The 20,916-nt window shown below is 45.9% G+C and overlaps 5 protein-coding genes across 7 annotated transcripts; 4 read left to right on the top strand and 1 right to left on the bottom strand.

Moving 5' to 3' along the window:
* The first annotated feature begins 63 nt into the window (after positions 1-63).
* On the top strand, positions 64-5,235 carry LOC9645732 (ABC transporter B family member 19). The gene is made up of 13 exons (XM_024675003.1): positions 64-435; positions 486-540; positions 601-779; positions 856-1,056; positions 1,108-1,367; positions 1,425-1,744; positions 1,796-2,019; positions 2,070-2,419; positions 2,472-2,914; positions 2,971-3,212; positions 3,265-4,165; positions 4,227-4,530; positions 4,606-5,235. The coding sequence occupies exons 1-12, from the start codon at positions 166-168 to the stop codon at positions 4,526-4,528; spliced, it is 3,747 nt and encodes a 1,248-aa protein (XP_024530771.1). The 5' UTR covers positions 64-165; the 3' UTR covers positions 4,529-4,530; positions 4,606-5,235.
* On the top strand, positions 4,650-10,712 carry LOC9646718 (tubulin beta chain). 2 transcript variants are annotated; one of them, XM_024675015.1, is made up of 4 exons: positions 4,650-4,677; positions 9,186-9,570; positions 9,628-9,897; positions 10,002-10,712. In XM_024675015.1, exons 1-4 carry the CDS (start codon positions 4,669-4,671, stop codon positions 10,682-10,684), a joined length of 1,347 nt encoding a protein of 448 aa, XP_024530783.1. In that variant the 5' UTR covers positions 4,650-4,668; the 3' UTR covers positions 10,685-10,712. The 2 variants fall into 2 exon arrangements, with proteins under 2 accessions (XP_024530783.1, XP_002969902.1); XM_002969856.2 differs by lacking the exon at positions 4,650-4,677 and having other exon boundaries at positions 9,127-9,570.
* On the top strand, positions 7,293-8,406 carry LOC112346316 (ABC transporter B family member 19-like). 2 transcript variants are annotated; one of them, XM_024675017.1, is made up of 5 exons: positions 7,293-7,524; positions 7,569-7,787; positions 7,878-7,981; positions 8,034-8,282; positions 8,340-8,406. In XM_024675017.1, the coding sequence occupies exons 2-5, from the start codon at positions 7,662-7,664 to the stop codon at positions 8,350-8,352; spliced, it is 492 nt and encodes a 163-aa protein (XP_024530785.1). In that variant the 5' UTR covers positions 7,293-7,524; positions 7,569-7,661; the 3' UTR covers positions 8,353-8,406. The 2 variants fall into 2 exon arrangements, with proteins under 2 accessions (XP_024530785.1, XP_024530786.1); XM_024675018.1 differs by having other exon boundaries at positions 7,293-7,787.
* A 5,014-nt stretch (positions 10,713-15,726) lies between the features above and the next one.
* Positions 15,727-17,427, top strand: LOC112346289 (pentatricopeptide repeat-containing protein At4g02750-like). Its single transcript, XM_024674908.1, has one exon. The coding sequence runs from the start codon at positions 15,727-15,729 to the stop codon at positions 17,425-17,427; it is 1,701 nt and encodes a 566-aa protein (XP_024530676.1).
* Positions 17,428-17,434: 7 nt separating this feature from the next.
* On the bottom strand, positions 17,435-20,117 carry LOC9645731 (phospholipase ABHD3). The gene is made up of 15 exons (XM_024675012.1): positions 19,804-20,117; positions 19,647-19,736; positions 19,539-19,594; positions 19,398-19,477; positions 19,256-19,345; positions 19,073-19,195; positions 18,941-19,018; positions 18,793-18,878; positions 18,681-18,729; positions 18,567-18,623; positions 18,371-18,501; positions 18,229-18,312; positions 18,103-18,169; positions 17,747-18,040; positions 17,435-17,696 (listed from the first exon to the last, which is right to left on the bottom strand). Exons 1-15 carry the CDS (start codon positions 20,070-20,072, stop codon positions 17,547-17,549), a joined length of 1,704 nt encoding a protein of 567 aa, XP_024530780.1. The 5' UTR covers positions 20,073-20,117; the 3' UTR covers positions 17,435-17,546.
* Between the last annotated feature and the right edge of the window lie 799 nt (positions 20,118-20,916).

Here is a 20,916-nt window from a genome sequence, read left to right as displayed (position 1 = left end):
TAGCTGTGATCTTCACTTTTTTTTTTGTGTGTAGCTTGGCTGGAAGAATCAGATTTGCAAAAGCTTAGAGATTTCTTTGTTTTCTAGTTTTCACCTCACTGGAAAGAGAGTTCTCTCTCTCTCTTACTCGATCGTTCTTCTTCTTTGAGCTAGAACGCTCTTGTAATGACTAGAACGAATGTAAGTGGAAATGCCAACGCCAGTGGCTCCAAATGTTTAGGGCTCAATAGCGATGGAACACTCTCATCCTTGGCGCCGCTCCACAAGCTCTTCTTCTTTGCCGATCGATGCGACCACTTGCTCATGGCGCTGGGATCGCTCGGCGCCATCGCGCACGGCCTGGCGCTGCCGATTTTCTTCTTCTCCTTCGGACGATTGGCTCATGTTCTTGGATCGGACAAGGATCTTCGGCACATGTATCACAGCGTGTCCAAGGTATGGATATTTCGTTGTGATCTCTCGTGATCGTGCTCGCGATCGATCAGGTGGCATTGGATTTCTTGTATCTGGGATTGATCCTCTTTGGCGCGTCTTGGCTAGGTAGAGGGATTTTGTTCTTGAAACAATGGGAGGAATTCCTAGCTCTGGATCATGTTGCAGAGGTTGCGTGCTGGATCCAGACCGGAGAGCGGCAATGCAGGAAGATCAGGATCAGCTACTTGGAGGCAATCCTGCGACACGATATCTCGTTCTTCGATCGCGACGACGCGAGGACTGGGGAGCTCGTTAGCAGCATTTCCTCCAACACTTTGCTCATCCAGCAGGCTATAAGCGAGAAAGTGAGTACTTTAATCGCTTTCATTCAATAGTTTGTAGATGTGATGTTTCTTCCCTCTCCCTTTTGCTCTTTCGTAGATGGGAGTCCTCATCCATCACGTTTCCACGTTTTTTGGAGGCATCGCATTGGGATTTGCAACTGTGTGGCAGCTCGGACTTTTGACGCTGGCAACCGTACCGGTGGTCATTCTAGCTGGAGGTCTCTACGCTCATGTCATCACTGGCGTTTCATCGAAGACCCAGAAGGAATACGACAAAGCGGGAAACATCGTTGAAGGAGTAAGTACGTAGACTTCCAGACTAAATTTCTTACTCCAGACTGACTTGCAGGCAATTTCTCAAATTCGGACAGTCTATTCGTTTGTTGGCGAGCAAAAGACGATCAGTCTGTACACCGCTGCGCTCGGTTCTACGCTACGTCTGGGATATAGAGCCGGACTTGTCAAAGGGATTGGAATGGGAGCAATGTATGCATTGCCCTTGTGTTCCTGGGCCTTACTGATGTGGTACGGTGGCATTCTCGTAAGAAACCGCACGACAAACGGTGGAAAAGCTCTATCTACAATATTTTGCGTGCTCTTAGGTGCCTTGTAAGTTACTGTTATTGATTATGTTTTGAGTTCTGATGCTGAACGTTTTTCTCATAGTGCTCTCGGACAGACTGCTCCGACCATTGCTGCTATATCGAAAGCAAGAGCCGCTGCGTTCAAAATTCTGGAAACTTTAGACGACAAGAATACGATCAGTAACAGTGAAGAGTCAACCGAATTTTGTCTTCAACACGTCCGTGGAGAGCTTGAGCTGAATAAAGTTACCTTCAACTATCCCTCCAGGCCAGATGCTCGAATTCTTCACGACCTGAGCCTCAAGATACCGCCTGGAAAATCGATAGGCATTGTTGGCCCCAGTGGCTCCGGGAAGAGCACGATAATATCTCTCATTGAAAGGTTTTACGACCCAACTTCAGGTGAATTGCTTCTTTGTTTATATTTCTTTTCTGAGTTTTATACTTCTACAGGAGAAATTCTCTTGGATGGTTACAACACCAAATCTCTACAATTAAAATGGCTCCGGTTACAGATTGGTCTCGTTAACCAAGAACCAGCTTTGTTCGCTACCACCATCGCGCAAAACATACTTTATGGCAAAGATGATGCGAACATGGAGGAGATAAAGCTGGCTGCCAGGACTTCAAATGCGCACGATTTTATAAATCAGCTTCCTCAAGGCTACGAAACACAGGTGCCTAGACACTAGTTTTTCAGTGTCTAAACTGCTCAAGTACATTGCAGGTTGGTTCAAGAGGCTTACAACTTTCTGGAGGCCAAAAGCAGAGGATAGCCATAGCTAGAGCATTGGTCAGAAATCCAGCGATACTGTTGTTGGATGAGGCAACTAGTGCTTTAGATGCTGAGTCCGAGAATGTGGTACAAGACGCACTCGACAAAATCATGGTGGCAAGAACGACAGTTATTATAGCACACAGGTTGTGTACTGTCAAAGGCACCGATTCCATTGCTGTGCTTCAAAATGGAAGGCTTGTGGAAACCGGATCGCACCAACAGCTTATTGCCGACGAAAAATCTGTATATTCGGGACTTGTTCGGCTTGAGGAAGCCAGAACAACGGAAGCTACCTCAAGGTAAAGTACACATAGTTCACTTTGAGCTTATTAAGTGAACTATTTCATGCAGGCTTTCTAATTGCTCCTCGAGCAGCTTTCGTAGGTTGTCGAGTGTGGATGATCTAAATTCCAGCACCGGTGGCAGCTTCAGATTGTCAAAACTGAACGGTCTAAGTTTTACCTCAAGGGAAGACGAGGAAAATGTCGAGGCCGATGATGTTCTGAAGAAGTTCGTGACAATCAACTTACCAGATTTGCCGTTCTTGGTTCTTGGTACGATTGGAGCTGTGTGTTCGGGCCTTCCTAATCCGGCATACTCATTCCTCGTCTCCAAAATTCTCGACGTCTACTACTATCAGGACTTCGAAGAAATGAAACGGCACACAGCAAAGTACAGCGTGGTCTTCGTCATGGTTGCTGTGGGGGCATTTGTTGCCCTTTTTGTACAGTACTACTCATTTGGGATTGCTGGGGAAAACTTGACGATGCGCGTAAGAAAAATGATGCTATCGGGTAAGCACCATCCTTAGTTATGTTCAGTATCATGTCTTACAACCTCTGTGATGCAGGTATTTTACGCAATGAGATAAGCTGGTTTGATCGAGAAGAGCATTCAAGCAGCCAGCTTGCCTCTCGTTTGGCTTCTGATGCCGTGTACATGAAATCTGCAAGTGGAGATATACTAGGTTCAATGGTTCAAAACGTCGCTGTGATAGTTGCTTCGTTCGCCATAGCTTTTTTGGTGGAGTGGCGAGTAGCAATTGTCGTGGCCGCAACTTTTCCGTTTATTGTATTGTCGACCTTTGCGCAGGTGAGCTGGCCTTTTACATTGTTTGCTTTACTGACACAATGCTCTCCCTTAGAAATTGTTCCTTCAAGGATTGGCTGGAGATCTGGAAAGATCTCATTCTCGGGCAAGCATGCTGGCCGGAGATGCTGTGAGCAATATTCGAACTATAGCAGCATTCAACGCAGAAAAGAAACTCGTCAACTTAGTTACTTTGGAGCTTCAGACCCCGGCTAAACGCAGCTTGTTTCATGGAAGCATTGTGGGACTCGGCTATGGATTCTCGACTCTGTCTCTGTTCGGGTCCTATGGTCTCGGCCTTTGGTACGGTGCCGTCCTCGTCAAAGCAAGCAAATCAAGCCCCGCAAACGTTCTGCAAGCTTTTCTCGTCCTCGTCATGGCGGCATTTCCCATCGCAGACAGTCTAGCAATGCTTCCGGACATTTCCAAGACGGCAAAGTCATTCAAATCAGTGTTTGAGCTGCTGGACAGAGCAACGGAAATAGATTTGGACGGTCCAAGGTCACGAAAGCTCATTAAACTCCGGGGTGATATAGAACTCCGAGACATTCACTTTGCATATCCGTCGAGACCCGAGGTAGCTATCTTTGCTGGCCTGAACTTGAAGATTCGAGCTGGACGGAGTTTGGCTTTGGTCGGTCCCAGCGGCTCCGGGAAGAGCTCGGTTATTGCATTGGTGGAAAGGTTCTATGATCCTTTCAAGGGGATGGTTCTTGTGGACGGCAGAGATGTCAAAAAGCTCAACGTCAAGGCGTACAGGCGTCATGTTGGTCTAGTGCAACAAGAACCAGCTCTTTTTGGAACGAGCATTTGCGAGAACATCGCCTACGGAAAAGAGAGTGCTTCGGAAGCCGAGATTGTGGCTGCTGCAAAGGCAGCCAACGCCCACGAGTTTATTAGCAGCCTTCCCGATGGATACGCTACAAACGTTGGTGAGCGAGGTGTCCAACTTTCAGGTACGTCGACAACTTTTGTCTGATTCTAAAACGAAGCACTACATCATTCATTGATCTCCAGGTGGTCAGAAGCAGCGGGTAGCAATTGCACGAGCCGTTCTCAAAAATCCTGCAATACTATTGCTGGACGAAGCCACGAGTGCTCTAGACGCCGAGTCTGAGAGAACTGTCCAGGAAGCTCTTGAGCGGCTGATGGAGGAGAGAACGACAGTGGTTGTGGCGCACAGGCTATCTACGATTTGCAGTGCCGACCAGATTGCCGTGCTGCATGACGGTGAGATTGTGGAGCAGGGAAGGCACTCGGAGCTCGTAGCCAAGCGAGGAGCCTACGCTCAGCTCATCAAGCTCCAGTCATCGTCATAAAGGTTCGCTCGATTTAAATCACCTCACGTTACATAAATTGTTGTTTTCCTCCACATTAACGGTATGAACTACCACAGTGTCGTCAGGCCCTTCAGCTGGATCGACAAACAGAAGAAGAAGAACCAAGAGCACGGAAAGAAATGAGAGAGATTGTCCACGTACAGGGAGGCCAGTGTGGCAACCAGATTGGCGCCGGAAGTGATATGTGACGAGCATGGGATCGAGCCCACGGGAGTTTATCGAATTCGAATACTTCACAGGATATTACAGGACCGGGAAGAAGAACTACACCATCAACACCCTCGAAGACTGATGATAGTGGTGAAATTCGTGATGTCTATCACTCGAGCTCAGAATGTTAGATAACAACTATGACCGCGAGAAGGCCCTGCATCTGATGGAGTCCCTGATCACCCGGCTGTTAAGCCGAGTGTGCTCGTGTCCTGCTGATAAGTCACTCTGATATCGGAGAGTTCTTCAAGGAGAGACTGGCTCACTGCAAAGAAGAGAAGTAGATTAAGAAACTAGAATCGCAACAGTGCCTTCACACTCCTTCCAGAGAGATCAAAGCTTCAAGAGGAGTACCCAGACAGGATGATGCCGTGTTCCCGTCCCCGAAGGTGTCAGACACAGTGGTGGAGCCATACAATGCAATGCTGTCTGTGCACTAGCTTGTCGAGAATGCCAAGAAGTGCATGGTTTTGGACTACAAGGCCTTCTATGACATATGTGTCAGAAGTCTTTATATTAGAATTTTTAAATTTCTCAGGTCTCAAAGGCTTTATTACCACATTTATATGACAAGTAGTTTATGTAGTTGAGACAAGGCTAAACAATTAAGTCCAACACAAAGTTCCATTGCCAATTTTGTATCACATCCTATGGTTAATAAGGTATAATAATGGTAGTGGATATACTTAAGATATATTTAAATATTTTAGAATATTTTACCATTTAATAGTTAATATTCATTTAGATTAATTTTATATTTATTTTATAAATATGTTTATAATTTATAAACTTTCCCAAACAGTTCCTAGTTTATTTTACTATCTAATAATTGATAAACCATAAAATTATGGGATAAGTATATTAATTTAGGTTTAGACCTATACTTATATATGCAAGAATTTAGTCCCAAATAAATTATCCATATGCTATAATACTACGATTAATTTATTGTATATATATTTATACATTTTACATCATTCTTCCTTGTAAGATGAAAAGTGTTAAGTGGAACATTTAGAGTTGTAGTAAAGTGATTATAAATTGCCACAAGAACTTGAAACTCCTACAAAACTACTTATGTAATTGTTAACAATTATGATATAAACATAACCCAAAGCCATGGCACAAACATAAGTTAACTATGTAATTTTGATGAACCAATTATAACTTTATATACAACTACTAAATGCTTAAATCAACCTTGAAACTATAATTTTGAACTAAAATAAAAAACTTTAATCCAAAAAACACCATTGTAGGAAATGATATATCCATCCATCCTTCGAGACCATTTGATCCAAAAAACACCATTGTAATAAGTGATATATCTATCCATCCTTCAAGATCATTGTTAATCTAGACTCACAACCATTAGCAAAACTTACATTTGTATCTTCCTTTTAGTTAACTTTCGAGAGACATATGTTAACTTGAATTTACAATTTTTATTCTCATTTAATACCATATATAGGAAGTTAAACTCACTCCATTGGTTTTCTATATCCTCCTTATCCCCTCTTTGGAAGAGTGCTTATTATTTATTAATATAATTGATCAATTGGAAGTTTATAATTTGAAACATGTTAATAATTTATAAACACAAAACTAATCTTATCACATATTAACCATCAGATAAAATAAATTAGAATATACTAAAAGTTATTTAGAAATTTTTAAAATTATAAATAAAAGATTTATTTAAATGAATAATAACCTTTAAATGGCAAAATATCCCAAAATAATCCATTACCTCTACAATTTGGATGATTTCTATTTAACATTCTAAAGTATAGAATAAATTGTTATGCATTGCATGTAGCAACACTTGGTTTGCTTAATAATAGTATTATTCCTACTTATTAATCCAATTGATCAAATACAAGTTTATAATTATAAACATATTTATAATTTATAAACACAAGATTAATTTTATTACATATCAACCATACTAAAAAAATTATACTAAAAAGTGTTTAAGCAAGTTTATAAATTATATACATGTTTATAAATTATAAATACAAGATTCATCTAAATGAATGACAACCATTATATCCTAGAATATTCAAGCAGGGATGAGATTTTGATATATTGTGATCCTTAAAATTTGGGGGATAAATGAAGATAAAATAGCCACTAAAGGCTTGAATTTTGTTTTAGCATATAATCATTAAAGAAAAATGTGGTTTATCTTTATATTCACAACCGTATGATGAGTATTTATTTGACTTCATATCAATTTCCCTTTTCGCAAAATTTTAGATTTCTTAATAGATTCAGAAATTAATTGATTAATATAATATATTAAGCAAAATTTATATTTTTTCAAAAATCAAAGTTATTAAAAACCATTCGCCAAAAGCTTTAGAGAATTCTTCGATCGTTCTTCTTTTTCTTGAGCTAGAACGCTCTTTCTTTTTTAATCGTTCCATACGTCTAAATAGCAATGAGTAGCAGAAATGTAAATGACAAGTGTAACTGGAAATGCCAGTGGCTCCAAATCTTTAGGGCTCTATAACAATGGGGCGCCCTCATCCTTGGCGCCGCTCCACAAGCTCTTCTTCTGTGCCGATCGATGCAACCACTTGCTCATGGCGCTGGGATCGCTCGGCGCCATCGCGCACGGCCTGGCGCTGCCGATTTCCTTCTTCTCCTTCGGACGATTGGCTCATGTTCTTGGATCGGACAGGGATCTTCGGCACATGTATCACAGCGTGATATTTCGAGCCGGATTTCATGATCGTGCTGTGCTGCTCGCGATCGATCAGGTGGCATTGGATTTCCTGTGTCTGGGATTGATCCTCTTTGGCAGGTCTTGGATAGGTAGAGGGATTTTGTTCTTGACACATTTGAAGGGATTCTTGGCTCTGGGTGTTGCGTGCTGGATCCAGACCGGAGAGCAGCAATGCAGGAAGATCAGGATCGGCGGCACGATATCTCGTTCTTCGATGGTGCCGATGCGAGAACTGGAGAGCTCGTTAGCAGCATTTCCTCCAACACTTTGGTCATTCAGCAGGCCATAAGCGAGAAAGTAAGCTCTCTCTCTTTTGCTTTCATAGATGGGAGTCCTCATTCATCACAATTCCACGTTTTTTGGATGGGATTTGGAACTGTGTGGCAGCTCGGACTTTTGAGGCTGGCAGCCGTACCGGTGGTCATTCTGGCTGGAGGTCTCTATGCTCATGTCATCACTGGCGTTTCATCCAGGAGCCAGAAGGAACATCAGTACGTAGACTTCCAGACCAAATCTTTTTAATCGAAAGTACCTCCATTGCAGGCAATTTCTCAAATTCGGAGAGTCTGTTCGTTCCTTGGCGAGCAAACAACGATCGGTCTGTACACCATTGCTCTCGGTTCTACGCTACGTCCGGGATCGAGCAGGACGTGCCAAAGGGATTGGAATGGGAGCAATGTGCACGTTGCCCTTGTGTTCCTGGGCCTTACTGATGTGGTACGGTGGCATTCTCGTAAGAAACGGCACGACAAGTGCTCTATCTACAATATTTTGCGTGCTCTTAGGCGCCTTGTAAGTTACTGTTATCGACTATGTTTTGAGTTCTGATGCTAAACGTTTTTCTCATAGTGCGAAACTTTAGACGACAAGAATACGATCAGTAACAGTGAAGAGTCAACGGAATTTTGTCTTCAACACGTCCGTGGAGAGCTTGAGATGAATAAAGTTACCTTCAACTATCCCTCCAGGCCAGATGCTCGAATTCTTCACGACCTGAGCCTCAAGATACCGCCTGGAAAATCGATAGGCATTGTTTGCCCCAGTGGCTCGGGGAAGAGCACGATAATATCTCTCATTGAAAGGTTTTATGACACAAGTTCAGGTGAATTTATATTTCTTTTCTGAGTTTTATACTTCTACAGGAGAAATTCTCTTGGATGGTTACAACACCAAATCTCTACAATTAAAATGGCTCCGGTCACAGATTGGTCTCGTCAACCAAGAACCAGCTTTGTTCGCTACCACCATCGCGCAAAACATACTTTACGGCAAAGATGATGCGAACAAGGAGGCTGCCAGGACTTCAAATGCACACGATTTTATAAATCAGCTTCCTCAAGGCTACGAAACACAGGTGCCTAGACACTAGTTTTTCAGTGTCTAAACTGCTCAAGTACATTGCAGGTTGGTTCAAGATACAACTTTCTGGCAGGAAAGGCACTCGGTACTCGTAGCATGGCGAGGAGCCTACTCTGTCTTAAAGGTTCGCTCGATTTAAATCACCTCACTTTCTCACATGGTTACATACAGGTTGGTTATACGCAAATAAAACAGTTAAGGCAATAAGAGAAAACTGTTACTCGGGGTAGTTTTTCTCTGGTGACAACGACATTAACGGTATAGACCAACAGCTGAACTACCGCAGTGTCGTCAGGTCCTTCAGCTGGATCGAAGCAAACAGAAGAAATGAGAGAGATTGTCCACGTACAGGGAGGCCAGTGTGGTAACCAGATTGGCGCCAAGTTCTGGGAAGTGATATGTGACGAGCATGGGATCGAGCCGACGGGAGTTTATCACGGAGAGTCCGACCTCCAACTGGAGCGAGTGAACGTCTACTTCAACGAAGCCAGTGCCGGACGCTACGTGCCTCGAGCGATTCTCATGGACTTGGAGCCTGGGACAATGGACAGCGTTCGGTCGGGGCCGTATGGACAGATATTCCGGCCTGATAACTTCGTCTTCGGCCAGACGGGCGCCGGGAATAACTGGGCCAAGGGCCACTACACCGAAGGCGCCGAGCTTATCGACTCCGTGCTGGACGTGGTGCGCAAGGAGTGTGAAGGCGCTGATTGCCTGCAAGGTACCGATGCGATTCTCAAGAACAACAAGTTTCTTAATCTACTTCTCTTCTCTGCAGGATTCCAAGTAAGCCAGTCTCTCGGCGGGGGAACGGGCTCAGGGATGGGAACTCTGCTGATATCGAAGCTCCGAGAGGAGTACCCGGACAGGATGATGCTCACCTTCTCCGTGTTCCCGTCGCCCAAGGTCTCTGACACAGTCGTGGAGCCTTATAATGCGACGCTGTCCGTGCACCAGCTCGTCGAGAACGCCGACGAGTGCATGGTTCTGGACAACGAGGCCCTCTACGACATATGTTTCAGAACTCTCCGGCTCACAACTCCCACCTGTAAGTTCTCCGAAAACTCTCTCTCTCTCTTTTTCCAGTTTTCTAAACTTCAATAGTTTGAAGTAGCAAGTTCAACTTTGGCTTACACCAACTCTTTCTTGCAGTTGGCGATCTCAACCATTTGATATCAGCAACGATGAGCGGCGTGACGTGCTGCCTCCGCTTCCCCGGCCAGCTCAACGCCGACCTCCGCAAGCTCGCCGTCAACCTCATCCCCTTCCCGCGCCTCCACTTCTTCATGGTCGGCTTCGCACCGCTCACCTCGCGCGGCTCGCAGCCATACCGAGCGCTCAACGTCCCGGAGCTGACGCAGCAGATGTGGGACGCCAAGAACATGATGTGCGCGGCGGACCCTCGCCACGGCCGCTACCTCACCGCCTCGGCAATGTTCCGGGGCCGCATCAGCACCAAGGAGGTGGAAGAACAGATCGTCAACGTCCAGAACAAGAACTCGTCCTTCTTCGTGGAGTGGATCCCAAACAACGTCAAGTCGAGCGTATGCGACATCCCGCCCAAGGGACTCAAGATGTCCTCGACGTTCATCGGGAACTCGACGTCGATCCAGGAGATGTTCAAGCGAGTGAGCGACCAGTTCACGCTCATGTTCCGGCGCAAGGCGTTTCTCCACTGGTACACCGGCGAGGGGATGGACGAGCTCGAGTTCTCCGAGGCGGAGAGCAATCTCAACGATCTGGTGACCGAGTATCAGCAGTACCAGGACGCGTCCATCGACGACGATGACTTTGGGGAGGATCCAACTTGCAGCTCCGTGCAATCCACAGCGTAAAAACCAGCTCTCGTGTATAGTTCTCTTTTTTCACAAAGGCAAAAGTAGTATTGCTTGGATTTTTCTATTCGAGATGTCGGAACGCGCGCTTTCGTCAGGTATGGATGCTTCTGTCCATCAAGAAGCTATGGTCTCTCGCGATCATGGGCCTCCAACGGCCGCCCTGGCATGGCGCCCATGAGCTCCAGCTCCAGCTCCATCACATCAAGCAGCGCATGGACGCCACCATCCTCGAGCAGCTTGTGGAGGCCACGAGCCAGCGCCAGCTTTAGCTCCAGTTCTTCAAGGTGACGCTCCAGTTCCAACTGCAGCTCCAGCTCCAGCGCCAGCTGCTTTCGTTCATGCTCGTGGCCACCTCCCTGGTGATCGAGCTCCAGTGCCTGCTCTCCTTGATCATGCCCGCCACCACGATCCAGCTCCAGCAGGAGTGCTTGTCTACAGCACTTGCTCGATCGAACCACGGTGATGGAGCTCGTCTGGTTGTCCACCACCATCACCATGGTCACCATCATGGAGGACGCCACCGCCACCACCACCACCATCGTTGCGACGGTCGCGACGCAGCAGTGGCCACACCGACACCCGCGGCAGTAGTAACAGTGACTAGGAGGACGCCGTGGTCACTGCTCCAGCTTCTTCTCTGGGCTATCTTGGTGCTGCTCGCGTGCTTTTTGCTCGTGCGATGGATGTTATCTTGAAGGAAACAGTGCGGGAATGCGATCTTTCAGAAGCCCAGGTGGCGGATCGAAGTGACGAATCTTCTGGCAGTTGCAGTGGACGATTCTCTGACTGAGAAGAAAGAGCCCGAGGAAGACGATTCTCTGACTATGAGCTTGTGGAAGTACGGTGAGTGCTTGAGAGGTTTAAGCGGCGGGATTAGTGTGCTCTGAAATGTACTGGGCACCAACTGACGATGCCTTGGAGCTGGTTACTCTGGTGAAGTACCAAGGCTGTGATCTGGATGCTCAAACGGTTGCTTCTGCGTTGAAGGCCTGTTTGGAGTGAAGAAGACACAAAGAGCTTTGTCTATCTATTTCCAAGCTGCAAAGGTTTTATTCGTTGCGACGATCTCTCGTCAAGTTTTTAAACGAATACCCCAGAAGCAACATAGTGGACTACCTTGATTGCCTATGCTCAGCACAACGAACCAGACGAGCTGTTTCAACGAATGCTGGTAAACTTTCGTGGCAGAACTGAAGGCTTGTGGAATCTGGCAATTGGGAGGCAATTCACTCGACTATCTCCAGATATAGAGCCGAAGTCATTGCGTCCGTGGCCAACTCAAAGCGGGAGTATCAGCTGAGCTATGCTCACTTGAAGACGGTGGCTTTGTTCTGGAAGACTTAAACCAGACGGGATTACTTTCACTTCATCCTCAGTCATGCTAGCTTATTCGACACACAGGCAATGAGTTGATCGTTCTTTCACTGTATGGTGAAAAGCAATGCTTCTGTTGATTATAATATATTCCTTAGGATTTATTTTGGCTACGTTGCTATATATTATTATTAGTATTATTAATGTATGATTAGTTTCAATCCAACTCACATTGGTAGAGAAACTCTAATTATTCCTGAAGAGTGTACTCCAGTGCCTTGCTCCTCGCTCACTCTTGCAAACTCTTTAACCCTTATTTCAAACAATAGACAGCCACGATCTAATTATGCCAATCCAACAACGACCAGGAAATACCTTGTAATTCATCTCCAACAGTTTTCCAATTCCTAAATATAATTTTACAACATAATACCCAACCGTGGAAAATCTGCCGGGCCCCCTGTGTGAAATCCAGTTGCTCCTCTTTAGATGATGATCCCATGGGTTATGACTTTCCCTGGATTCTTCTTTCCCCTTAGATCTAAGACCATAGGGGCTCACTCTCCCTGGAGAGTGATACATTCTACTGTAATCCCGGGACCTGTGGAAATTCTAGCAGTCCGCTTTGTCACTTGCATTGTCTTCCATTTCTTAAGCCGGATTCTCAAGCTTAGTCGCAATGGGTGTTTTCTAATCTAAACTCTTCATTCAAAACTGTCTTTCAACATGTTACAAGCCAGGCCTTTGGCCAAAATAGTCATGACCGCATATGTTCTTACACAAACTATAATCTGGATTTCTCCACTCTAGACTCCTCAAGCCAACTCAAGCCTAACCATTGCATATTTCATATCTTTGAATCTGCTTTTCCTCTACCTCAGGATCAGCTGGTTCGATCTTCATCTTTTCAATATGAGGAGGTTGGTTCTTTCAAAAAACCAAGGATAAAGAAGAGTTTATTAATTAAAGGTTAATGATCTGGACCGTGAAATAGGATCGAGAGTCTTAGGTTTGGCCATGGACGTGGAGGCGGAAGGTGATCCGGCTTCTGGCTTGTCCGGGCAAATCCGGGAAGTTGAGCAGCAGATTGCTGTGCTTGAGGGCCAAATTAGTGCGGTGGACGGGCAACTCCAGCAAACAAATGATCCCGAGGAGAAGAGGCAGCTGTGCGAGGAGAAGAGGCAGCTGCGCGAGGAGAAGAGGCAGCTGCGCGAGGAGAAGCTTCTCCTATTGAAATCCTCCAATGGTAAGTTTTATGCTATAAACTCTTGATGTTTTTGTTAACTTCGTTTTGTTCAGTCATGGACATGAACCAAATCAGAGTCTTTGCTTCTGCTGGCCTTGGGGATGGGCTCTCGGAGCAGGCTCCCATCATCATCACTGGCGCTGCGACCGCTGGTGCAAGCACTACGACGCTGCGTCAGGCTTTGAACAAGAAGCGGGAGGGAATCCATGTCGACCTTGACAGGCATCTGCGCCCCCGCAAGCGTCTGCTTCCGCGCAGCTTTTTTTCTGGCGACGCAATCGTGGACCTGGACAGTTTCTACTACTGTCCTTGGCCGGACCGGGACTCGATTGTGGCTGAGATGGAGAGCGGAAACTGGCTGCTGCTCACGGCGCCATGGCAATCGGGCAAGTCGACGCTGCTGACGGCGCTCGGGTTGGAGCTCCGTGCCAAAGGCTACTTGGTGGAGCTCACCACCATGGACGATAAGATGGTCGCTCTGGCTAACGACAAGACTAAGCAAGAGAGGGAGGCTGCTGAGGACTTTTACAACCGTTTGATTGAAAAGGTGTGCGACCAGAGCGAGCTCGAGCCACCGGAAAAGTCTAGCGAAGTAATTGACGTGTTTACAGCTCGCAAGGATGTCAAGCCTGTCATCTGGTTACTGGACGAAGCGCAGCTACTCAATCAGATGCATCACCAGACTGGCTATGCGGTTCGCAACCTTCTCTCGAGTTTAAGGATCGCAAAACGAGAATCTGTGACGAGGAACAAACTTGGAAAGTACCGGCTTCACAGCTTCTGTCTGTGCGGCCTGCCAAGGCTTGCCTACCTCATCGGGGACGCCAGGTGCCGTCGAGAATCTTCATCGAGTCCTCGGCATTGCCACGATCCACTTCGCCCGCATCTTTCCGGCTGGTCATCCCCTCTCTCCAAGCAACTTGACAGGCAAAGATGGAGGCTGGGCCAGCAGCAGGTTGCACAGATGCTAGATGATTACTTCCGGGACCGCTGCTTGTTTTGCAAGACAACATTCGATGGTGATGAAGATGAAGAGCACCATCGCCAAGCAATCTCAGGAATTTCGAAAAGCATAATGGACATCACGTCCGGGCACGCTGGCCTTGTTGGTTGGTGCTGCGACCTTCTGCAAGGGACTGGTCGTGAGCAGGGTCCGGCTGTGCGTTCTTTTGAGCATTGGCGTCAGCTGGTTGAACAGGGACGTGTGAGATCCCATGCGTTCAACGATACCGTGTTTGGGAAAATGGTTCGAGTGGTAGCTGCTTATCCTGACCGCGTCAAAGACGTGATACTCCAGTGCATCGACAGCGTTGACGGATCTGCGGGCGTCGATCACTTGGACATGGTTCTGGAAGCCATTGACGACGGTGTGTTGGAGATGGCCGGTACTCGGAAGGTTCAGTTGAGCTCACCGTTGCTCTTGTCCACGCTACTAGAGAGCTGCAAGTTCGCACCGTTGCAAGCCTTGCCTGCCCCGACAGAGTCTCTTGTGGAGGTTTATGAGACCGCGATAGCCTTCATGAATCCGAAGGTGTTCATGCGGCCCAAGGTGTTGAATGCGTCTGGCCAGCCGTCCGAGTACATCATGCAGTCGCAGTTCTTCCGGGGATTGATGTGTATAATGGAGCAGAGCCTGTACACTCCTCACAAGTACCTTGTGTTTGTAGAGGTCAAGGAGAGCGACGAGAATGGAAGGAGGATGAAGAGGATGGATGGCTTCATGGAGAGCTCGGATGGTCCCAAGCAGGGAATGGAACTCCAGGTTGGAACCAGATCCAGCGAGACAAGGGAGGCTGTGCAGGACCACTTGAAGCGGTGTGCCTATTACGGGCGGCTTCACCGTTGTGAAATGAGCTACTTGTTTTTCTGGGTCGGTGAAGGTGATCCGACTGGTGCGAAAACCGTGATAAAAGAGCTGACGCTGCACACGGAGGTACAGGAGGATGGAACGGAGATTGTGAGGGTTCAAAGTGGCTTTGCCGGCATCACTTGTTGGTACGTGAATTATCTACCGGACATGCAAGCTTGGAGCATTCACAGGTTGGAGGATAATGGGAACTGGGTTACTAGTCGAAAGGAGGTACCAGCAGAGTTCCCCACACTTTTGCTATCGTCCTTGGATAGGGGAATGAGAAGGCACTAGCTTTTGAAAGATGTTTTGGCTTGAAAGGAATTAAGCTTCTTCTTGACTGATGAGATGAATGTCCTTGGATAGGGGAATGAGAAGGCACTAGTTTTTGAAAGATGTTTCGGTTTGAAAGGAATCAAGCTTCTTCTTGACTGATGAGATGAATGATGTTTAAAAAATGTTTAATATTAAATTTTATGGTGTTAAATAGTGTATTAATGAGCTCATAAATCTAATAATTACAAAAGTTGTATTGGTCATTTTGCCACTAATTTGCCTATTTCAATCATAGCATAATGGTATTGCTCTTGCTTCGTAAGTACTGAAAGCATTTGTTAAATTTCTTTTGAAATGCCCGGGGTTGCCGCTGGTGAGGAGATTGGATCTGTGGCGACACTCATCAAACAGTGTGGCTCTGAAACAAATCACACTCGCAAACTAGTTTTGGGGAGCCATAGATTGCGGAAGAACAAATACCTCGTCAATCTCCTGATCGAGATGTATGGGAAGACTGGCGATTTGGAGGGAGCCCAGCGCGCATTCCAAGCCTTAGAGGCGCCCAATCTCTTCTCTTGCAACATTCTCATCCAGGCCTATGCTCGCAATGGCAAGTTCGATCAAGCAAAAAACATCTTTGATGGGATGGAGGACAAATCGCCCGTGACTTGGAACACTCTTATCAAAATGTATAGCGAGCATGGATTCCACGAACAAGCCAAGATCCTCTTTCATTCCATGCCAGCACACACCCTCCTCTCGTGGAACCTGATGCTTCAGGGATATTCCCAGTCTGGGAATATTGCCGAAGCCGAGAATCTTTTCCATTCAATGCCACAGAAAGACATTGTGTCCTGGACCGCGATGCTGTCTGCCTATACACACTCTGCCCACGTGTCAAAAGTGGAGTGGTTCTTCTCTTTGTTCCCCCAGTGGACCATAGTCTCCTTTAACGCCATGCTTGCGGCATATACCCAGGCCGGGCATCTCCACAGCGCGAAGCTACTGTACGGAGAGCTCCCCGAGAGGGATCTTGTGACGTGTACCACGCTCCTAGCGGTGTATGGACAACACGGAGACGCTGTAAATGCGTGGGGCGTGTTTGAGAATATGCCTCTACGAAATATTGTGACGTACAATGCCATGCTAGTGGCATTTGCTAACTCTGGGCATGTGTACGACACGGATATGCTCTTTCGAAGAATGCCACAATGGTGTACGGTATCGTGGAACACTTTACTTGCCTGCCATGCACAAGCGGGTAAGTTGGAAGCAACCCGGGAGATTTTTGAGAATATTCCAGAATGTAGTGTTGTGTCGTGGACGGCCATGATCTCCACGTACTCTCTCTATGGCCACCTTGACCAGGCCGAGCATCTTTTTGATTCTATGCCTGTGAGAAGCATCGTTTCCTGGAACAAGATGCTTGAAGCATATGCCCGAGCCGGGCATCTTTCACAACTGTACGCTCTGCTTGAAAAGATGCCATACCTCGACATGGCATCGTGGACCATTGCTATCACGGCATCGTGGAAGCATGATTGTCTCCAGCAGTCAGAAAAGATGCTGGAGAATCTGCCATTTAAAAGCTTGGAAGCTTGCAATGCCATGCTTTCTGCGTATTCCCAGTCCGGGCTTGTAGAACGAGCTGAGCATTTGTTTGAATCAATGCCCGATAGGGATGCTATTTCGTGGACTTCCATTATAATCTGTGGCGCTCGAGCCCAAACTTCTACGTTTTCCTTTGAGATGTTCCAAAGAATGGCTATGGAAGGTGTGGTTCCTGACCATGTTTCCTTTGCAGCAATTATTTCTGCTTGCAATCACTTGGGCCGTGTCTGTGATGGCCTGAGGTTCTTCCTTGCCATGGCTGGAGACTACGAGATTTCAGCAACACCGGAGCTCTTGATTTGTGTGGAGGATCTCCTTGTTCGTGCTGGGGACGCAAAGTTTCTCCAAAATCCTGAAAGGTTTCGTTGCAGGTTAGATGTGGATTCTTCCAAACTGTACATTCTTCTTTCAACCATGTTGCGCACTAGTGTACAAACTTCGTAAACTACGATTCAAGTTCTTTAAATCTTTAAGCATTTTGGGGCAAGGATTCGAATGTCACGTCTTAGTACTTTCTATGGTTCAATAGTTGTGGATTATTACGATTATTCTATCATATTGCGTTATATGATCCTCCTTAGCAGCTTTTCGAAGTATTTTCGTCGCAAGCCGAGCGCAAGAGCTGAACCAACAAGAGGAACAGCTAGCAGCAACAGTGCTTGCTTGGTTCCAATTGTCGAAGCTTCGAGTTTTTGCTGCTTCTTACTCGTAGGCTGTAAAACACCCAAGATCAAGTAAGGAACCGAAAGAAAGAAAACGTTACCTCTTCAAGGATACTGGACAAGGCACGCTGGAGCGCAAGCATCTCCTGGCGAGTCTTCAAGCACAAGTGGATGCTGAGGCCCTCTTCGTCCATCGAAATGGAGGATTCTAGCTCTGCAGCAGCCGTTCGAGGCTGGAACTCCAGTTCCCGACTAGATTCCTCGGAAAAGATCTCTTCCTCGTTCAGCACCATCGTTTCAGCAACGTCCGGCTCCACAGTTGTACAAGAGGTGGAGGGCTCTTCCGCTGCTGCTACTACTGGCAAAGGTTCTGAGACTGGCTGGGGACTAGGATCCTACAGCGCTCAAACAAAAAACTTGCGTTAAGTTATAATGAAACTTTTCTCGTTTTTCAAACCTCTGAAACTGGCACCGGAGAACTCGAAACTATAACTTGGAAAAACTCCTCAATAGCACGAACCCACCTGGAATGCATAGAGAAGAATAAATCAAGAAACAAGTCTACGAAAAAAACGGATTTTACCAAATGCTTTTGGCAGTCAAGCCTTCAAAGTACGCAAGGTGGCCACCGTGCCGTGTCACTGCAAGTAGGACATTAGGATTGAGCCTGGAAAGGAGTTGCCATCAAATTCAACGTTTAGTGGAAAATATGGACGACGATTTACCTGCATTCGTCCCATGGAATAGCTTCTTTTGTGCACAAGGGATCGTCGCGAGAGTTAACAGCAAGGAGGGGCACGGCGACCGAGCCAACGAGGTGAGCACTGCTGGACCGTCGATAGTAATCATCCACTGTCTGCAAACGAGAGAATTTCATGCAGTTTCATGAAAATCGTTCGAGAGAAGTAAGATGTGTTTCACCTCAAACTTGCCGACTGTTATCGTGAAAAGATGATCGAAAGTTCGTATAGAGCGTGACTGCAGGAGAGAAAAAAAAAAGAAACATGAAAAATCAGAAAGCCGTCAAGTGTTTACCTTCCTGATAAAGTTCCAGTTGTCCATACTTGACAGCACGGTCGAATGCCTGCTCACACAAAGGAAAACCAAGTTGTAGCCAAAATTCACAGCATCGAAAACAACGACTTACCTGTGCACAAAGTCAGTAAGTCCCGTTGCTACTGCTTTATCATAGAGCTTTTGGACAGGTTTCCGAGCTATAAATCTGTCGCAAACCTGCAAAGTAAAAAGAAAAAAGAAGAAAGAATGAGAAATAAAGCTTTTCCACACAGACGCACCACAAGATCCCAGGGATTACAGATAGAGACTGCACCACCAAGTAAAGTGTTCTCGCCTTCTTCACCTAGATACTTCACCTAAAATCCCAATGACAACGTTAAAAGAACTAGAAAACACAGATCTTAAGGTACCAGGATATTAGCACCGAGGCTGGTGCCAACTGCTAGAAGAAGTGCCTTAGGAAATTGCTTGTGTAAATCCTGGATAAACCATCTCAAATCGCTCGTCCATCCTGCGTGATAGAATCGCTCCGACTAAACAATACAGTAAGAAATGAAATGGAAGGAAGAGAAAGCTGTTCACGCAAAGCTTACGGTGAGAGTCACGCCTCCGAGGCCTCTGTGGTTTATGACGACGGCTCTCCAGCCTTGATTTACCATTCCATGGGCCAAATGCTTCATATACTGCATGAAGAGAAAGTCCAGTTCTTCAACTGTGGAAACATTTCACGCTTACAGCGTTGCTCGATTCACTGCTTAGTCCCGGCACGATGATCACTATAGGAGTCTCTTGTATAGAGATACTCCCAGATGACTCTAGCAAAGGACACGATATTAGTCAAGCTCTTATAGATTTGTTTTTTAGTTTTTGACAAACCTGGATCGAGCCAGTCGAGAGCAGTCGTGCCTCCATCTGGCGCGACGAAAAGCTCTCTGATACATCCTTGTGAAAAAACGCGAAAGAGATGCGAGAATGACGTCTCACCTCCTGTAAGTCACCTTTGGTGGCCGTCCATGGAAATGCACAAACGCTGTTTGGAGGTGTGGACTACAAAGCCATGGCGTTGGCCAATATCTAACAAATCGAAGAAACCACAAAAGTTTTCACATCCAAATCGACACGAAAGAAATCACTCACAAACCTGCGATTGAAGAACTGGGATTTGGCGAGAATTTGCCCCGCAATTCGAGAGAAAGGGCTATAAACGAGCTCCACCTTATCGCCCCTGAGCCCCGTGAGGAGGTCGCCGACGAAATGGAAATCCAGGACATGGTAGAGGAGCACAATCGCAATGAGAGTGGAGAGAATGGCATACTCCCACGCTGGAACCGCCATGGCCTCGCCAATGAGCCTCGACAACCCCAAATTCATCCTCCACTCCTCGCCCATTCCCGCAAAGGACCGATTCATTGCGGATGGATGAGCCCTAAAGTCTAGGAAGTATGCCCAAAATGCTCCAAAAAGAGATTTTTAAAATTTTCGCGACAGAGGGAAGATTCCAAGTGTGAGTGTTTTTTAATTGAACAACGTCAAATGTTTAACAAAGAGGTGAATATCAGGATGGTAGAAATGAATGGTAAGAATTCACAATACAGTAAATTTGAGGTGTTGGTGTGAAAAATTAGATTAGAATATGGTAAATCTTCTTTTTAAGAGGGTGAGGGAGATGCAGGTGGAATATAACAACATCCCCAATACCAGCACCAGTGCTTTGGTTTCTCAATACACCTCCTCCAACATTTCACATTGTCTGAGAAAAAGAAAATTTAAAAAGTTAAGAAAAAAATTAAATCTTTTGGCATTATATTTACGTGAATCTTCATCTGTCAATTTAACCACGTGAGGAGCATCTGGATTTGAGGGAGCAGGACTAGCACAATGCGTATTAACAATCAAAATTGTCACTAGCAGAAACACAAAAAACTTTTTCTCTAAACCCATTTTTTTATAATTATCATCCAACTAACCATGTTTATATAGTGAGAATTCCTGCTTAAATTTAAGTTTACTAAAAAATAAAAGCAACAATCAAAATTAATTTCCACTAAATATAAGCATGCTAATTCTTGATTTGACAATTTAGGTTTAGTACTAAACCATAATATTTTAAAGTATATGAAAACCGTTATAGATTTCTTACCCGTTAATCTTTCTATTTGAGTTTCTTGCAAGAGTTTTTAGAGATGGAGATGGCTTCTTGTGTTCTTCTTCCTCTCTTCTTCCTCTCTCTCGCAGTAGCGCAAGAACGCGAGAA

This window comes from Selaginella moellendorffii, unplaced genomic scaffold, assembly GCF_000143415.4.
Source record: "Selaginella moellendorffii unplaced genomic scaffold, v1.0 SELMOscaffold_13, whole genome shotgun sequence".
Lineage (NCBI taxonomy): Eukaryota > Viridiplantae > Streptophyta > Lycopodiopsida > Selaginellales > Selaginellaceae > Selaginella > Selaginella moellendorffii.
Note: the sequence above shows the minus strand (reverse complement) of the source record. Positions and strands in the feature narration are given on the sequence as shown.